The 19,096-nt window shown below is 35.4% G+C and overlaps 1 protein-coding gene across 1 annotated transcript in view; it reads left to right on the top strand.

Moving 5' to 3' along the window:
- Faf1 (Fas associated factor 1) overlaps window positions 1–19,096 on the top strand; it is a 294,340-nt gene that overhangs the window by 57,465 nt on the left and 217,779 nt on the right. Inside the window, exon 4 of the mRNA XM_076935184.1 lies at window positions 8,881–9,083. Coding sequence (XP_076791299.1) covers window positions 8,881–9,083 — 203 coding nt within the window. The remainder of the gene's footprint in view (window positions 1–8,880; window positions 9,084–19,096) is intronic.

Below are 19,096 nucleotides of genomic sequence, written 5' to 3'. Positions count from 1 at the left end.
AAATAACTTATAGGAGAAAGGGCTTATTTTAGGTTACAATTCCAGGTTAGAGTCTTATCATAATAGGGAAGTGAAGGCAGCAGGAACCTAAAACAGCTAATCACATTACATCCACCATCAAAAGCAGGGAGGGATTAGTGCATGCATGCTTGCTATTCACCTTGCTTTGTCCACTCTGATACATAGTCCAGGACCCAAACCCACAAAATGGTGCTGCCCACTTTTAGGCTGGATCTTCTCACATCAGCTAATACAATCAAAATAGTCTCTTACAGTGATGCCTATAGGCCAACCTGATCTAGATAGTCTCTTATTGAGCATCTTTCCCCAGGTAATTCTAGATTGTGTCAAGTTGATAATTAAAAATAACCATCACATTATCTGTCCTATTTATATATATTGAAAATTGTATATTATAAAATACTATCATGAGCTATAGAAGTTTTAATAGTAAATGATTGCTGAGCCATGTGAGATGTGTTGATATGTAATTATCTTGAAGTTATCAAACTTTTTGGAGTTTATTCTTGGAACTCTCACAGTGCAAAGAGAGGACCAGCTCCCACAGTTTGCCCACTGACCTCTATATGATCATTGTTGGATATACTTTGGTGTGTGTGTTGTGTGTGCCACATGTGCACCCCTCACACAAACAAGTAAATGCGATTTAAAACATTACAAAGGGAAATTAACATTTCTTTCTTTATTTTTTTTTTTTTGAAGATCAGTTAGTATGATCTTGTGTTTTGAGATATTTTCCTTTGGGCAAGAATGTTGAAATATTACGGTAATTATTTTAGGTAGGTATTAATAAAGACAGACACTATTATCCCTGATTTATAATTAAGGATAATAAGGCATGAAGTGACTTGATGTAGATGGTGCAGCATGATGCTGGTGTAGGGAGGAGTCTTCTGGTTCAGCATATCTTCTGTCCTTTTTCTTTTAGGACTGTTGCATTAGGTAATATAGAGCTATCACTGACTTAGGCAAGTGTAGGTGCATCCATTCATCCACTTAGAGGAAAACATCAAGTTTGTATGTGTATATTGCATATTCTTAATAGTTTCTTGATTGAAAATATTGTGCAGCACCTCAAACTATTTTAAGAGGTAGTTTTTAAAAGAAGGAAATATTATTTAATTACAGTAATGGAAAGCAGATGTTATATTAAGCTTTATAAATTGATAGTGTAACTGTACTTATTCACTAAGTGGGTGGTATTTATCAATTCCTTCTTGTATGACCCAGAAAAGTATATAGTATACTCATTGGTTTATTGTTTAGCATATTAACACCTAGAAAAGACAAGATTTATTTTCTAATCTTGAGTGTTATTATACTTTTAGAATATATAATGTTATACCATCAATGTGTAAGTGCTCAGGCATTCTGGTTTAGTAAAATATCCATTTAAAAAACCTGAGTTGATTTACAAATTTGTCTCGAAAACAAATGTGGTTTTATTTGAGAGGTGTACCTAAGACTTTGCCTTTGAATGGACTTTTCGAAGTTCAGATAAGTAAATGCAGAATTCTGTTAATGTTGCCCTTTTCTCACTACCTCCTGGAGCCTGAGTGCTCTGGAGAGAAAGATGAATACTTGGCTGGTTGAAATTTAGATCTAAAACAGATTTCTTTATAGATGTTCTTCCCCTTATCAGTGTCTCTTAAAAAATGATGCTTCTTATTTTTAACTATATTTTATTTAATATAACTACAATTTACATTTTCAGTAACACTGTAACACAATGATTGATATAGTTGTGAACAGTAGAATAAAGGAGAAAATTTCTACTGCAAGAACTCATTAAAAAGTGCTCTTTTTCTAATTGGATCAGTGTGACAAATATATTATGATTGGTCCTATCTAATTCCTGTTGTGCTGTTGATTAATGGAGTTAAAAAGAAAGTTCAACTTTCACAATTCCTGCCTCAAAAACATAGTCAGTTCTTTTGGAAGGCAATGATAGTTCTTGTTTCTTCAGTATACAGAAAGCTGAATTTGCATACCAACCATTAAAACCAACCAACCCACTCACCCACCCACCCAAATAAAACTATGATGGAGTTGAAACTAGAAAATATAATTAGCTTTTTATCCTTCCCTGACTCATGTGTTCTTTTGCTTACTCTCTATTACTTAACATTGCCCTTTCTTTTTCACCTGTCTAAATTCTTAGATTTTACCCACACTTCCACTTTTCCAGTGCCTTAACTTTATTAATTTTTGAGACAGAGATTCCTTTGTCTAGTCCTGTGGCTTGCTCTGTAGACTAGACTAGCCTCAAACTCAGAGATCTACCTACCTCTGCCTCTAGATTATTGGGATTACGGTCATGTGTCTTCACTGTCTGGCTGTTTTTTTTTTTTAAATAATTTTGATTAGAAAAATATAGTGGAGGAAGTCAAATGATATTTATTTAATGTATATGAGTGTTCTGTCTGCATGTATACCTGCATGCCAGAAGACGGCATCAGATCCCATTATAAATGATTGTGAACCACCAAGAGGATGCTGGAAATCGAACTCAGGATCTCTGGAAGAACAATCAGTGCTCTTAACCACCCTTTTAGCCTTAGGTTGATTTTTTTTAAAGAATTATTTATTTTATATATATGAGTACACAGCAGATGAGGGCATCAGATCCCATTACTAATGATTGTGAGCCACTTTGTGGTTGCTGAGAATTGAACTCAGGACCTCTGGAAGAGCAGTCACTGCTCTTAACCTCTGAGTTATTTCTGTAGCTCCACTGATCATTTTATAAATGAAAATATTTAATTTTGAGACATGTTTGTTAAGGATTAATAGCTAAAAGAACTGGTAGATGATTTTAATCATCTAAAATTGAAGGAATTTTGTTTAGGGATTCAATTATAAGATGTGGAGAAAGTTAGAGCAAACAGTAGATCTTAAGACAAAACAGATAAAATGAAACACACACAAAAGGACTGGTGAGATGGCTGGTGTCTTAGGTTTTTATGAAGAAAAAGATTTAATTGGGGATGACTTACAGTTTCAGGGGTGTAGTCTGTTGTTGTGCAGTTAAGCCTGGCAGCATGAAGTCAGATTGGTGCTGGGAAAGCAGCTAAGAGGCTGAGAGGTCTACATCTTGATCTGCAGGTAGCAGAAGGAGACTGTATGTCACTGAGCCTGGGCTTAATTAAACATCTGAGACCTCAGGCCAACTCCCATAGTGACATACTTCTTCCAGCAAGGCCTTACCTACTCTAATAAGACCACCCTCCTAATAATGCCACTCTCTATGGGCCAAGCATTTAAACATATAAATATATAGTGGCTATATATACTTAAACTACCACAACTGGGAATCCATTTAAAGGTGGAAGAAAAGAACTGACTCTACAAATTGTCTTCTGTTCTCCACACAGGCACTGTGGCATGCATGTGCCTACACAAACACATGTACACTGTAATGGCTAATATTATTTGTTAATTTGATACCTAGAAAGCAAACTTCTGGACATACCTTTGATTATCTGCATTGAGGTCAGCCTCTGATAATTTCTTTAGGCGTTATCTTTATTGTGTTAATTGATCTGAGAAGGTCCAATCTAAAGTGAGCAGTACTCTTTTCTAGGAAGACAATTCTGAGCTCTGTCAGAGTAGAGAAGGTGAGCTGAGCACAGGAATTCATCCAGTAATTCATTGCTTCTGTTCTGGATTATAGATGTGACAGAACTAGTTCCTCAAACTTTGCTGCCTTTCCTTCTCTCTTGTGAACTTGGACTTAAGAGCTAAAATAAGTCCTTTCTCACCTAATTTGTACTTTTCAGGGTTATTTTAATACAGCAACAGCAAAGAAACTAAAACACACACGCGTGTGCGCGCACACACACACTTAAAAAATTAAGAACAAATACATAAAAAACTCTTATATTAATGAATGATATTAAAGTGCATACTATTGTTGGTTTGATATGTCTGTTCCTGGTAGGTTCTTGTTGATAGGATTAATGTTCATGCTGAAAGAAGAAAGTGTGTGTGTGTTGTGTATGTGTTGCTATGTGTATGCACATATGCACATGTATATACATGTGTTTTTGCTATAAAAGTTCTAGTTTCTGTTAATGGTCATACAACTGTACTTAATACTATTAGTTTTTGTTTTTGTTTTTGTTTTTTTAGTCTATGTTCTTTATCTTCAGCCAGCATCACTAGTCAATATTTTTAGCCTGGTACGACATCACAAACCTTCATTTTGAAAAATCAGTGTCCTTAATGAATCTGTCTTTTATTAGTTGTAAATTTCCAATAATTCTTAACTAAACATAGTTCACAAAGTCCTTTGGGGTGCAGAGCCCACTGTATATCAATAACCCAAGGATTTTTTTTCTTGGTAATCAGGATAAACTGTAGTTAATACCTCTTTGTTGCTGTTGGTTTAGTGTCAACTGACATTATGAATTTCTGACTCAGCAGAAGTATTGTGAAAATATTATACCCCCGAGATCTACAATCTCTGAATTAGCATAGTCCAAATTGCCATAAGCAAAAACGTGATTTTATTGGGCATGGTCAAAGGAAACACTACCAACTGTCCAATTCTTACTACATTATTTTTTAGAATTTTGATAAATTTCATTGTATTTTTGTCACTAATGTAAAGCATATACTTTATTCTTTAAGAAGGAGCCTTCAGTGTTGAGGTCGTATCTTGTAACTTGTATTAACTAAGTGTTTAGAAATCACTGCTTTTTTAAGCTAACTAAGAGCAGGCAATTACATTCATACATGAGCCCATTGCTGCAGTTCCTTTGCTGTAGAAATCAGTTCCTTAGACATACTGTATGTGGGAAACATTTATAAAGTGTTTGCTAAACCTACAAATGGTGATACTGAAGTATCATTGAGGTCAGACATGATAATTCATATTCCAGTCTTTTTCACTGAAGATAAATATTACCCATTGCTAATCAGCTATAAGATTCTTGTGGATTGTGGCCTTAATATTAGTCTCCTGTATCTCGGAGCATTTTCTTCAACCAGTCAGATATAGAGAACATTCACCTCAGAAACAAATATTTGCATGTTCAAAGATCTACTTCCATACCTGTTCTCAGACTTTGTTGCTCAGTTCTTCTATTTATTATTTCCAAATCTTGACAAAATGTCAGTGTCATATTGCTCCTGATTCATTTTTTTATTAGAAAAGTATAGTGGAGGAAGTCACAACTTCCATTGTAATACTGCAGTCTCCCAGATTAGTTGATATGTATGTTAGGTTATTGCTGAGTGTCTGGCCTGTGAGGCAGCCTCAGCTTCTTCATGGTGGGATACCTTTCTGTCTCTGCTGCTTTTCTTTTAATGAGAGTGAAGTGTTATAGCAGTCTGGTTTTGTTTGGCTCCAGAGTATCTTATATAACTAGTTTTTCTTCTTCCAATCTACATATTTTCTTTCCCTGTTAATTAGTTTTTGATGGGAAACACAAGGCACTGCAGGCCCTTGGGTTGCTTTATATTATTGGACTCTAGAAACCTCACCAAGATGAAAGCACTGTGATTTTTTTTTTTTTTTCTCCCCTCAAATATTGAGATCGAACCTAGGACCTCATGCATGACACATGTGCTTTTCCTCACTTGCTCTTGCTCAGCCTTCATTTTGTAGTTGATATGTCTGTTGATCTCCAGTGCCTGTGTGTCAAATTAAAGCATGTAAGTTACCCGAAGTTCTGTTCTTTCCGTCATTCCTGTTATCAGTGTAGTGTTGTTCTATATAATGTCTAGGTTACTAGGAGCTCTTCAGACCCCTTCTTAGGACAATGAGTGGGATAATTGATGTAAGTTTTAAGAAATCAAAGTACAGATACTGTGTATTCTATATTTGTCATGGTGCTTTGCAAATCAATTATAGAGAATAGAAATGTGTGCACAATTATTTGTTAATAGCTCTAGGGTGTCTGTAAGTTATACACATATACACATACACACTCACTTTTTTGTTTTTTAAATCTTGAGGACCATTTTAATATTGAGGACTTTTAAGGAAAAAAAATAACAGCAGGTTAGGTAAGCAAGCTGACCAGAGGCCAGTGATGGAAAGAAGAAGAGAGAAGGGTATACCTTTTGTAATGGAGGTTGTCTAATGGCTTGCCTCCCCTTTTCATGTGGTGGAAGTGGGAGGGGAACTTCAGAGGAAAAAAAAAGAAAGAAAGAAAGCTCAGAGCCATCTCTACAGTTATGTATATACATAAACTGTAACATACTTGTTTCTTTCATTATCTGAGCCTCTTCTGTAATATGCTAGGCAGATTTTTGACACCATCCTCAATTTATGTAGATTTTTGAGAACAGTTTTTTTAATTATCTTTAATTTTTTTTTACAGTCCAGTCATTATCCCTGTCTGCCCTCCAACAGTTCCCCATCCCATTCTTCCTCCCCATCCCCAAGAGCCTATCCCAATCCCCTCCACTCTGCCAGGCCTCCCCACTCTCCGGGGCCTCAAATCTCTGGAGGATTAGGTGCATCTTCTCTCACAGAGGGCAGACCAGGCAGTCCTCTGCTGTATGTGTTGGGGGTGGGTGGGTGAAGGGGGATCAGGCCAGCTAGTATATGCTGCCTGGTTGGTGGCTCAGTGTCTGAGAGATCTCGGGGTGGGGGTCCATATTAGTTGAGATTGTTGATCTTCCTATGGGGTCACACCCCTCCACAACTTCTTTGAGCTTTTCCCTAATTCAACCACTGGGGTCTCCAGCTTCTGTCCATTGGTTGGGTGTAAATATCTGAATTTGACTCTTTCAGCTGCTTGTTGGGCCTCTAAGAGGGCAGCCATACTAGGCTATGGTCTGTAAGCACATCAGTAATAGTGTCAAGCCCTGGAGCTTCCCCTTGGAGCTGGATCCCAATTTGGGACTGTCACTGAACCTCCTTTCTCTCAGACTCTTCTCCATTTTTGTCCCTGCAGTTCCTTCAGACAGGAACAATTCTGGGTCAGAATTGCTTTGACTGTGGATGGCAACCCATCCTTCCACTTGATGTCCTGTCATTCCACTGGAGGTGGACTTTACAAGTTCCCTTCTCTACTGTAGAGTACTTCATTCCTTTGAGTCTTGAGAGTCTCTCACCTCCCAGGACATTCTAGAGGCGCCCCCCCCCCCCCACTTCCTACCTCCTGATGTTGCCTGTTTCCATTTATTCTGCTGGCTCTCAGGGCCTCACTCCTGATTCCCCCCCACCCCCCATTCAATACCTGATCATATTCCCATTTTTCCTTCCCTGTCCCTTCTCCCACCCAGGTCCCTCCTTTCCTCTGTCTCCCATGAGAACTGTTTTTTCTAGTCTTGAGCAGACTCTTAGAAGTATTCACAGTTGCTCAGTCTAAATTGTATTTTCCTTGTGCAAATAATTTGGGTTAAACATGTTAGTATTTTCGTCTCTAGGATTTTACTAGTAATTTTCAAAGTTAACAGTTGCTTTGGATATAAAGAGTTTTCACTGAGATGTGAAAACTTTAGAGTATATGTAGATCTGATTTTAGAGGTAACAGGGCATGTTAAGGGTATGTGTTGGAAATAGGACTTTCTTTTCAAGATAACTACCCCAAGGAAGAAACATATGTTTCCAAGCCGGTCAGAAGTTATTTGGCCTTCTTAGTCGTGTTAGCATGAGCATAAAAGGTCTAGAGATTTCAAGAGTTTAAAATTCTTTCATATATGAGTCCACTTGGTATCTTTTATTCTACTTTTTGGGATCTCATTTTTTCTAAAATAGTACTGTAATTTTCACAAGAGACTTAGAAGAAAATATGTATGTTCAACTTCCACTGAATTTCTGCAGTCTCCCAGCTCAATTGAACTCATTCTCATTGAGGTTACACCTGTTGGTAGAAGAAATAAACTTCTAAAAGGTCATACTCTGTACTTTCATGACCTCAGTCGAACAACTGGGTTTGCCATTTTCCTCTATAACTGCATCAGTCAGAAGGAGGTCTTATATATCACAGTCCTTGTCATTATCTCTGTAAGAGTTACTTACTCATCTACTTAATCACTTTAGTTGCTTAGTTTTTGTTAAGAAAGCAAAGATTGAACAGAGTTAAATTGTGTACCTAAGTGCCAAAGATATTATAAAGCAGTGAAGGGGGTATTACTCTCCAGATTAAACTGAGTTGATTTTTGTACACATAGAGGAAAAGATACCCCCTGTATTTTGAGAGAGAGAGAGAGAGAGAGAGAGAGAGAGAGAGAGAGAGAGCGAGCGCACATATGTGGCTTAGATTATAGATTTAATATTAAGTAAAATCTTCTTTGATAACTTGTTTTTTCTTAACAAAACTCTTCTTTTAAAACCAGTAGTGATATAAAGGAGAAATTTTGAAGGAGTTTCAAAATAGTGTTTGTCATAGAAGTAGCAAGTCAAATGCTGATTGATTCATTGAGAGTGACTGGAAAGTACACTTAGAGTTTTCAAAAGTGTGTGTGTGTGTGTGTGTGTGTGTTTGTGTGTGTGTGTGTGTGTCCAGAGGACAACTTAGAGGAGTTAGTTCTCTTTCTAGTGTATATGTTCTTGGGATGGAGCTCAGGTCAGCAGGTTTGCAGCAAGAGCACTTACCCACTGAGTCATCTTTACCAGCCTAAGACACTTTTTAATTCTTATTTTGACATTGGACTAATGTGGCAGCATAAGGCAAAAATCTAATTGTAAATGATATGATAGCATTAGGATAGAAAAGCGAGGATGGCAGGGGAAATACCGTAGCTGTTAGCTACTGTTAAAGATTTGTTAAAAGAAAGAGAACTTGGCTCTACCACAAGTGTATCAAGTTGATAGGAATAACATTCAAGGCAGTAGAGATGATCCTTAATGCTGTTGTGTAATGAATTAGAGGTAAGTTTTTCTTTCTGTCAACATTGTAGTGACTTTGGAGGTGAGACCATGCCAGGACCCACGTTTGATCCAGCAAGTCACCCTGCTCCAGCTCCAACTCCCTCTTCTTCAGCGTTTCGACCTGTCATGCCATCCAGGCAGATTGTAGAAAGGCAGCCTCGAATGCTAGACTTCAGAGTTGAATACAGAGACAGAAATGTTGATGTGGTACTTGAAGACAGCTGTACTGTTGGTAAGAATTACCCTCATAAAGCCTTCATAAGTGAATAATTCTGTAGGCAAATTCAAAGTTTACATAATTTTTTTCTTTTGAATTGACTATCAACAAGAAGGGAAAGAAACACATTGAACTGGATACTTCCTCATTCAGGTTATTGTACTCTTAATTTGAATATACATTGTCACATTAAGGTAAGTTCAAGAATAATTTTTGATGTACTGTTTTAACTTGTTTTATTGTTATTTTTGTGTGCTTTTGCCAATAGAAAGTATGTACTCTAAGGTAGTGTACATACTTGACAAGCACTCCGCTGAGCCATAGTCACAGCCCTGTATACTGTTTTAGCATTGCTGTAACTAAACACCTAGAAGCTTCAAAAAATACCAGAATTTGATTTGAGTTCACTGTATACCAACTCTGCAACTAAAGCATACTCATGCTGTTCCTACTGTTTCATACTGTTGTGTCTGTTTTGTGCTGCTACAAAAGACTACAGAAGCATGAGTAACTTTATCAAACATTAAAATTAGTTTTTTTATGTTTCTGCTGGGAAGTCTTAAGATTAAGACACTTAATCGTAGTTTGGTGATACCTTCTATCTGCTTCTAGGACAGAATTGGTGCTATATCCCTGGAGGGGATGAGCACCATGACCTTACATGACAGAAGGCTGGAAGGGTGAAAGGGATAGACTTTCTTTTTTAAGTACTTTAATAATCTCTTTCACAGAAGTGGGAACCTTGTTGCCTAAATTACCCCTTAAAAACTCTGCTCTTGATAAGTGTCTTTTAAATTAAGATTTTTATTTTTGTGAGAATTTCATACATGAGTAGTTTGCTTATGTCATTTTTACCCTCTTCAACTTCTCTTTGCTCTTTAGTTCATGACCTCTATTTCTTTAATTATTATTGTTACATCCACCTACTATAATTCATCCAAAATGTATTATAGGGCAAATATTACTACGTGATAGGTATTACTTACACATCTCTTCACAGTCTGGTTATATTTGTTCTGAATTGCAGTTATTCTCTCACAGTGAAATGGATGCCAGACAGCTTGTGTCTTGAATCTTCTCCTTACTTACTTTTGATATAAATATGGAAGGCATACTAGAATTGCTAGAATGTTTTTCTTTTACTACATTTGATTTCCTCAATTCTAAGAGTTGTGTCACTTATTGTTCGAATCTCTTCTATTTCCATCTTCTTTATTTCAGTTCTGGAATTGATTTCTTTGATGTGTAAGTAAAATGATTTCTCTATGTAATCTACATGTATTCATTTATATCTTCTATAATGAGACTGATGCACTTTGACACAAATCCCTAGTGTGTATTTAAGTTACTCCCCGTCTGTCACATTGTATTTGCTTTACTTTTGTGGAAAACTCCTGCTTAGGCTCCAAGATCTTATATATAATTTTTGCCTGTGACACAGTTCTTAACTTCCATTGATGTAGTAATTTGAATACTTTAAAAATGAATCCTAAGTATCAATTCTTTCTTTGTGTTTGAGGTTTTCCTTACGAATGTTTTCAATCTTAGAAGACCAGGTCTTATTATAAAATTCTTTCTCTAGCCATAGTATTTGACACAGTCATATCTCTTGTGGGGATGAGTGGCTGCAAAAAAAGAAGGTAGGGGTATATGTTTATATAGATTGACTACCCATAATAGGACATTTCAAATAGACATTAAATTTGTGATTTGCAATATAATTGTTTAAAACTATCTTACTGTTTTCAGGAATTGAGTAAATGTTAGTTTCTTTTTAGAAAAATGATGCTAAATAAGATAATGCTTTTGTTGTTTTTATTATTTTGTTTTTGTTGTTTTTTATTACTTGGTAGATGGAACAACATATAAAAAGTAAGGCTAAATTCAGTCAAGAAAGTTATACCAGAGTGACACCTAGTGGTAGCTGCATCGTTTAATGGTTTATTTCTTCAGTTTCGTACCTAAAATCTTCTTGAGTTTTATTTTCTAATTTTGGATAATTTAAATCATTTTTAAAGGACTTTCCCTTTTTATAAAGTACTTACTGTATAAAATAATGTGATATTCTGAGGGCAGGGATTTTTATGTATTAGTGTGTGTCCAGGATCTAGCAATGGATTTTATGCCAGTTATTTGTTTAATAAAGTTTTTTTTCTATCAGTGCTGTGAACAAACTTGAGTATTCTAGATCCATTTAGTGTGGCCTTAGTTTCGTTTCTGGAATGTATTAGAAAATAATAGATTATGAGCCATTTGTTTCTCCTGACCACCTGCTTTTAATCTACTTTTAAAATGCTATGTTGATTATACTGTATATCATTTTAGTTTAAAAGAATGAGCTTGAAAATATAAACATTCAAAAGCATTTACCATATGCAGTTTCACCCTGAAGAAGTTTATGTTTTTTAAGACCAGTTTTGTTCAGAATCTTTGAACTTCATTTTTGATCTTGACCCTGTGAATCAGATTAGCTGTGTGACCTAACCACTCCAGAGCCCCAGATATGTCTTATGAATAGTAAGCACCAAGTGAATTTTTTGGGGGGAGGATGTAGTTGCTACCAGTAATTTCAAAAACAGGAAGTGTGGTTGTCTTATTTGCCTTGCAGTGATACTGTGAGAGTAAAATGACTGGAGAGAATATAGGGTATATAGTTAATAGATTTTACTTTCGAGGAGTATAGACAGTAAACATTGTCTGTTACTATTGGCTTATCTATACACAAATTGTTGTTTTTTGTCAGATATTATGAACCACCAAAGTATACAGTAATTTTAAGACCTGAGCTAGCAGCACATTGAATAGAAATTGAATCTTAATATGATTGGATTTTTATTTATATGATTGAAATATATCTTTAGTTTTGTGCTCTTACTAACATTTTTAATACATACATATACACATATCTGTGCATGGAGTATAATGTAATACTTCTGTTCATATATACATTGTAGAATGAATAAATCAGGTTAATTAACATTGACCTCATATACTTATCATTGATTTCTGGTAAGAAAATATAAAGTTCATCTTTAAAAGCTATTTTGTAATGTGAAATACATTATTAACAATATTCACCATAGTGTGTAATAGGTTATTTGGAATTACTTTTCACACCTGATTGAACCTTTTATTCTATTAGCTGACAATTTCCCTTTTTCTGCCAGCTCTTTCCTCAACCTTAGTTTTCTCCTAGACTGTAGTAATCACCATCCTACTGTATATTTCTATATTTTTTCTTTCTTAGGTTTCACATATAGCCTCGTTATGCATAATTGTCATTTTGTGTCTAACTTACTTCATTTAGCATAGTGTCTTCCGTATTTATTCTTATTGCAGATGACAGAATTTTGTTTTTGTTTAAGGATGAACAGTGTTCCATTGTATACATATATATCATTCATTGGTTGATTGGCATTTAAGTTATTTTCATTTTTTTGTGAAGTGAGCATGGGTGTATAGACATCAATCAGTAGACTGATTGCAAGTTCTTTGGGTATAGATATTTCTCTACCTAGATTTACATTTTAAAATACTGTGTTTATTTTAAATGGGAAAATATATGAAGAAATAAGTGTCTTCCTCTTTCTTCATTCTGGCTTCCCACCATGATCAGCTTGACTGTTGTTTTGTTAGAAATCTTCACATTTTACTTTAATATTGTTCTTTCAGCTTTATCCATCATGTCAGCATTTGTTGTTTTTCAAGCAAGACAACAATCAGAATAGACCTTTTTCCTAATATCTTCATTTTTTCAAGCCTGCCTGCCTGCCTGCCTGCTTCCTTCCTTCCTTCCTTCCTTCCTTCCTTCCTTCCTTCCTTCCTTCCTTCCTTTCTTCCTTCCTTCCTTCCTTCCTTCTTTCCTCCCTCCCTCCCTCCCCCCCCTCTCTCTTTCTTCCCTTCTTTCTCTTTCCTTTCTCTTAAAAAATTTTTTTTTTTTTGAGACACCATTTCTTTATGTAGTCATGGCTGTCTTAGACCTTGTTCTGTAGACCAGTTTGGCCTCCAACTCACAGAGATCTGCTTCCCTCTGCCTTGGAATGCTGGGCCTCAAGCCTTTTCTTTTGTTAATTTTTGTGTGTTTTCTTCCACAACAATTTTTTCTATTAAAGGAGGAAATGCACATAGTACTGACTATATTAGTCATATAATAGTAAAAATAATGTAATAGTAAAATATTATAAGAGTATAATAGTAATTTTCCTTTCCTAGAGTCTCATATTTAGTTGTTAAATTAGGAGATCCACATTTAACAATTACTGAAAGTTAATTATAAAAGTCTTTCATGTAATCAGACAATGCCATTTTATCACAGATAATTGTTGATCAGTTTATATGTAATAATGTACTAACTTATAAAGATGTGTGCAAATAAGGCAGCCCTTATGTAGATGTCTTTCAAGATTTGTTCTGAGCTAGAAGGCTAGAAATAAAAATTACTGTTCATCCATTCATTCATAACTTGCACACACACAGTCTGCTGATATCAGTTGCTGTGCTTCAGTGTTTATTTTGTTACACTAATCTTTACTACAATGCAGTAAAGAACATTCTTATTCTTGTCCCAAGTGAGTAAATTGATGTTGAGAGGCTTTCTAAGTCAGGAATTCAGTCTTTGACTGATTCTAGAGTACATATTTTCTAATGATGAAATAATCTTTCTTACAGTTCTGTGAGGATGTTGAAAAGAGGTCAATTAATTTTGTTTCAGTTTTAAAGAAAAAACTTGAAGGGGAATAAACAGGGTTGTGGGTGTGGACATATGAGATTCTAGAGAGGATCAGACTATGACATATGAGTCAATATGTTATGTGGAGTGGACAAAGTGGAGCAAAGTATATTGTAGACAGAGCAAGAGCACAGATGAAGGCCTGAAAGTGGTTTGTGTCTAATGAAGAATAATACTTATGAGCATAAGGTTTGAGTTTAAGACCTTTAAAGTTATATTCTGTTTGAAAAACACTTTTAAGAGAAGCTAAACATTGTAAGAAAATACTAGCAAAACATATACCTTCTAAAGAACTTTGTCTAGAGCACATGAAGTGCCCTCAAAACTCAAACTTCATAGGACAAGCTAATGTCACATAGGCATCGAATCGAGTATATTTTTTATTAAGGAGAAGATAGGCAGGATATAATAATGTGACAATATGTTCAAAGTCATTAGTCATTGAGGAAATAAACTAAAACACAATGAGATGCATTTTTGTACAAATTAGGATGAGTAAAATATGAACTGAATACTAAGATCTGTAAAGAATGCACACAACAGAGGACTTAATCCATTGTTGACAAGCAAAACACTTCTGAAGTAACCTAGTAATCTTATAAATCTAAATGTAGACTTACTATTTGACTGAACACTTTTATTCTTAGGTATTTACTAATGAGATGAAAACATGTGCATACAAAAACTTGCAAATACAAGTTCACAGTATCTATTTGTAAGAATCCCAAAATAGAAACACCTCAACTGTCTTTCCAACACATAGATAGGCAGCTAAGGTACAGCTGTGTAAGGAGCAGTCAAGGAGAACATACTAATGCTGCAGACAGTGTGAAGATGAATCATGTACCATTATAACAAGAGAAAGGAGCTGTACACTGGAAGGGATTTATAGAATCATACTTCTGGTTTTACATAATGAAGCAAATGTTGGAGTGAAGCTGACTTTGTAAAAAAATGCAAATGTTAGTGTTAAGGAATACAGTATTCACTCATCCAGTCAGTACTTTGTATTATGATAAAGCACCTGTAGTTTATACAACATTACTGTTGTGCCATCAGTTTCAAGGAACCAGAGGAACCTGTCTGTTACTCTTTTGAGAACCACTGTTCTGGATACTTCTGAGGAAAGCATGTAAAGCCATTTCAGAGATCAATCTGATGCACACAAAAAGTAAATGCCTACCCAAATGAACTTCTATACTTTTAAAAGGTAAACTAATATATCTAGACAGTTAGTAAAGTAAGTCTTCACATCTGTCATTCACATACTACTAGATGCTAGTAGAAGTTACAAATGTGACTTATAACCCAAGGAAATAACAAAATATAAAAGCATGTCTTTAAATATTAGAGACAGAAGTAGAAAATATATATTTAAAAACAAGTATCATGAAGATGCTTAACAGTGTAAAGGAAACAATACATTAATAAGGACAATAATTGAAAATACTGAAAATTAAGACACAAGATCTGCCATTAAAATTTTACTCAGGAGTCAGGGGAGCTGCCTACGTGAAGATTCAACTTGAGGGAATCTCCAGCACCCATGTCAAAAAGCTCAGCACAGTTGAATGTGCCTGTAACCCTGGCATTTGGAGTGGAGACAGGCAGATCCTGAGAGCACTCTGGTCTGCTTGCCTAGCTGAAAAGCGAGTTTCTGGTTCAGTAAGAGAACTGATTTTAATGCAGTAAGGCAGAGAGTAAGAGAGGAATACAACTGATGTCTTCGCTGGCATCTGCGTGTGAGTGTACAGGTGTGTGTGATCATGCATTTTATACTTTACAAAACCATTTAGACATACGAAGTACAGGAGGAAAACACTATGTATAAAAGCAGAAGTTAATAAAACTAGAAAATCTATAAGTCATAGAGAAAAGGAACAAAACTTAAAGTTTTCTTTTTGAGGTTAATAAAAATCAGCAATCTTCTTGCTAGAATGAACTAGAATAGTGAAAACATAAATTATTTATGTTGGAAAGGAAAGAGATACCTGAAGATATAACACTGACCATAAGATTTGTGTGTTTTTGCTATATTCGTATGTGTAAATATTTAATGTGAATATCGACTCTATAAATTGAACTGAAAGTCTATACCTTCCTACCAAGAAAACATCAAGTGTAAATGTCTTTATGAGTGAATCTGTTTAATATTTAAGAATACTATCAGTTCTTCTTCACAAATTGAGAAAGATGAAACATTTTTATAATTATCATGAGACCAATATCATCTTGATAGTTAGATCAGAGAGATATTATAAGATAAGAAAATGCTTGTTTTTTCTTTCCTTTTCCCCTTTTTTTTTTTTTTTGTGTGTGTGTGTGTTTACCTGTGCGCATGTGAGTTCTTGCTCATGTGTGTTTGTCTTTTTTTTTTTTTTTTTTTTTTTTTTTGAGACAGGGTTTTTCTCCTGGAACTCATTCTGTAGACCAGGCTGGCATCAAATTTAGAGAACCACCTGCCTCTGCCTCTCAAGTGGTGGAATTAAAGGTATGCACCAATATAGCCCAGAAGAAAGAAAAATATCTTAAGATAGGGTGAAAAGAGAAAACTGACTTGGTGAAGCTGGCCTCTGACTTTTGGCATGTTTGATCTTGCCATATACACACTAAAAAAAACTTTAAGAGCTGTGATTTAAATTCTATTATTTTAGTTTAAAAAGCATCAGGTCAAGAACATATGTTATTGTTATATAAACAAGGAATATATTCAGTAAAAAGGAATGAAATTCTGTTATCTGGAGCTAAGTGGATGCAAATACAGGCCATTATATTAAACAAAATGCAGAAAGATAAAAATAACATGTTCTCCCACATGGACACCAACAAAGCTGATCTTATAGGAAAAGGGAGAATAGTGAGAATTTAACAGAATTGTTTAGCGACTAAGAAAAGTAGGGGAGAGGAGAAAAGTTGGTGTACTGGCTTTATTTATTTATTTATTTTTCTGCTCTGCATGTGGAACAAGTGTTTAGTTTTATTTTTGGTCTTATCCAGTCTTCTGCAAAGAATAATGGGGACTTCAAGACCTTTTGTTCCCTCTCCTCTCTCTTACTAAGAACTTCTTTTAAGTCAGGAAGCCTGCATGTTTTCAAGAGTGTAAGAAAGAAATGTCTGGTGGAGATAACTTAAAGAGGACAGCCCTGGGCAGCCTTGCAGATGTATATGCCTAGACAAGTACAGCTCTATAAACAGCACCTTTATTGATGAAAGAAAGACCATGTCCATATGTGGTTGGGTAACAAATTTGACTCACTCTTCTACTGTTTCCATAAACAGAATATTTGTCAGAAGTGACAATATTGGTAGTTGAGATTGATTTATGCATCTGCAAGTGCAATTTTGAACCAAAATTTCCTGCCCCCCAACACCTGATGGCTAGTCACTACCTAGAATGTACAAAATGACTTAAAATTTTAAAATTTCATTTTATTTTGTGTGCGTGTGTGGGTGTGAACATACTACCGCATGCGTGTGATGGTCAGATGACAACTTTAGAGACATATTTCTCCTTTTACCATATTGATACCAGGTATCAAATTCAGGTCCTCAGTCTTGATAGCACAAACCATTACTAATAGAGCTATCTTACTGGCCCAGCCTTTTCTCAAAGAAAGTAAAAAGTCCTCAAGGCCATGAAGGATTCTTTTGTGTTGTTGCTGATTTAAGCAGCTGTGTGTAATATAAAATTCTTTCTCTTATTTCATTTTCTCCTCATGGGGGTTTTATTTTCATGGTTTGAACATTTAATCTTCTGTATTTATTTAATATAAAATGGAATTTAATATAAAACAATGGAATTCTGTATTTATTTAATATAAAAACAATGTTTTTTAAAATTATAGATTAATAGCAAGTCATCATAGGCAGATGGATCAGCTTAATTATATTGCCTGAAACCTACCCATATGCTTTAGGTAGAATTGATTTCTACAGAAGAATTTGTGAATCAATGAGAAAATTGTACTTCCTTGGTGTGTCTCCTCAGTCTTTTGTCCTTTAATTTAACTTTATTTTAGCCTTTTGGGTTTTTTTGTCTTTACTAAGTGATGTTCTTGACCATTTTGATTTGAATATCCTGTGGAGGCCAGCTGTGCTTTGGACTGGTTTCAGGTTCACTTAAGGCTGCATTTAGGGTTTTGTCTGCCCAATAAAGCTATTTCACTAGTTCCCCCTTCTCCCTCTTCTGGAACTCTGCGATGTTTCAACACAGTTTAGTTTGTCTTCTACATCATATTGTCTTTAGTTTTTTTTAAGTATGACATCTTGTTTTATCCTTATACCCCATGGGTAAATGAGCTAGGCAGAGCTATCCTCTATTTTATAGATGCTGAGGTAACAACAAGCAAGTGACTGTATTTCTTTCAAACAAACTTTTAATCCTAATTTTCATTGCAAAATGTGTTTTCCTTATACTGAGATACATTACGTTTTGTGATGTATGTACCACTCCAGTCATGTGCTGAGCACAAGGTAGATATGTAGTGGGCTGTAAGGGGCTTGGAAATTAGAATGTTCACATAAGATTTGCCTTTGGGCTATAAGGTACTCAGCTATTAGGATGTCCACATGAGATTTGCCATTTAAATATACTCTGTTTATTTACTGAAACATTCCTTACAATACCTTGATATTATAAAGATTAAGGTAGTCTCATGTAAACAGACATCTCAACGAGGTTAATGGGATGAACAGGAAATGCTGCAGGCTACCCTTGGGGAATCTTCTCTGGGTGAGGGTGCTTAAGACCAGTGTCTGCTATGAATTACTTCAGCTGTCTCAGGCCCAGAAGATGACTCTGTTGGAAGTTCTAGAAGGTCCTTGAAAGCCTTGGCCAGCAGCTAGTGTTGACAGACAGGAATGTATGAAATGGTCTGCAAAACTGAGCCAGAGCCACTCAGTGGCCAATCTCAAAATCCCCTTGCTGTTGGGAATCAGCACGGAGGCTTGAGATGATGTGTTGGGAGCAAGGTAGTGCTGTCTTTTGTATTATTCAGACTACCAATGTTTACAGCTTAGGGCTGGCACATTAACATATTGGAACCTGCCTTTGGCTTGGCTCATATCAAGAGCTGCCTTGTGGCTGGCTTGTATCTTGCAAACATTACATTATTCTAAGTCACACAATATAGCTTCACTTAGGTTCCTAACAATATTGCTTGTTAGTTTATTTTTTGTTCAGATTCTTAACCACTGATATCTATTTCTTTTTAGAAAGCCATGCTTTTATAAAAGTGAAGTTTATAATTAGTTATTTAATAAATTGTGAAATATTTTTTGTCATTTTGTAGCCCAAATT

The sequence above is a fragment of the Arvicanthis niloticus genome, chromosome 5, assembly GCF_011762505.2.
Source record: "Arvicanthis niloticus isolate mArvNil1 chromosome 5, mArvNil1.pat.X, whole genome shotgun sequence".
NCBI lineage: Eukaryota > Metazoa > Chordata > Mammalia > Rodentia > Muridae > Arvicanthis > Arvicanthis niloticus.
Note: the sequence above shows the minus strand (reverse complement) of the source record. Positions and strands in the feature narration are given on the sequence as shown.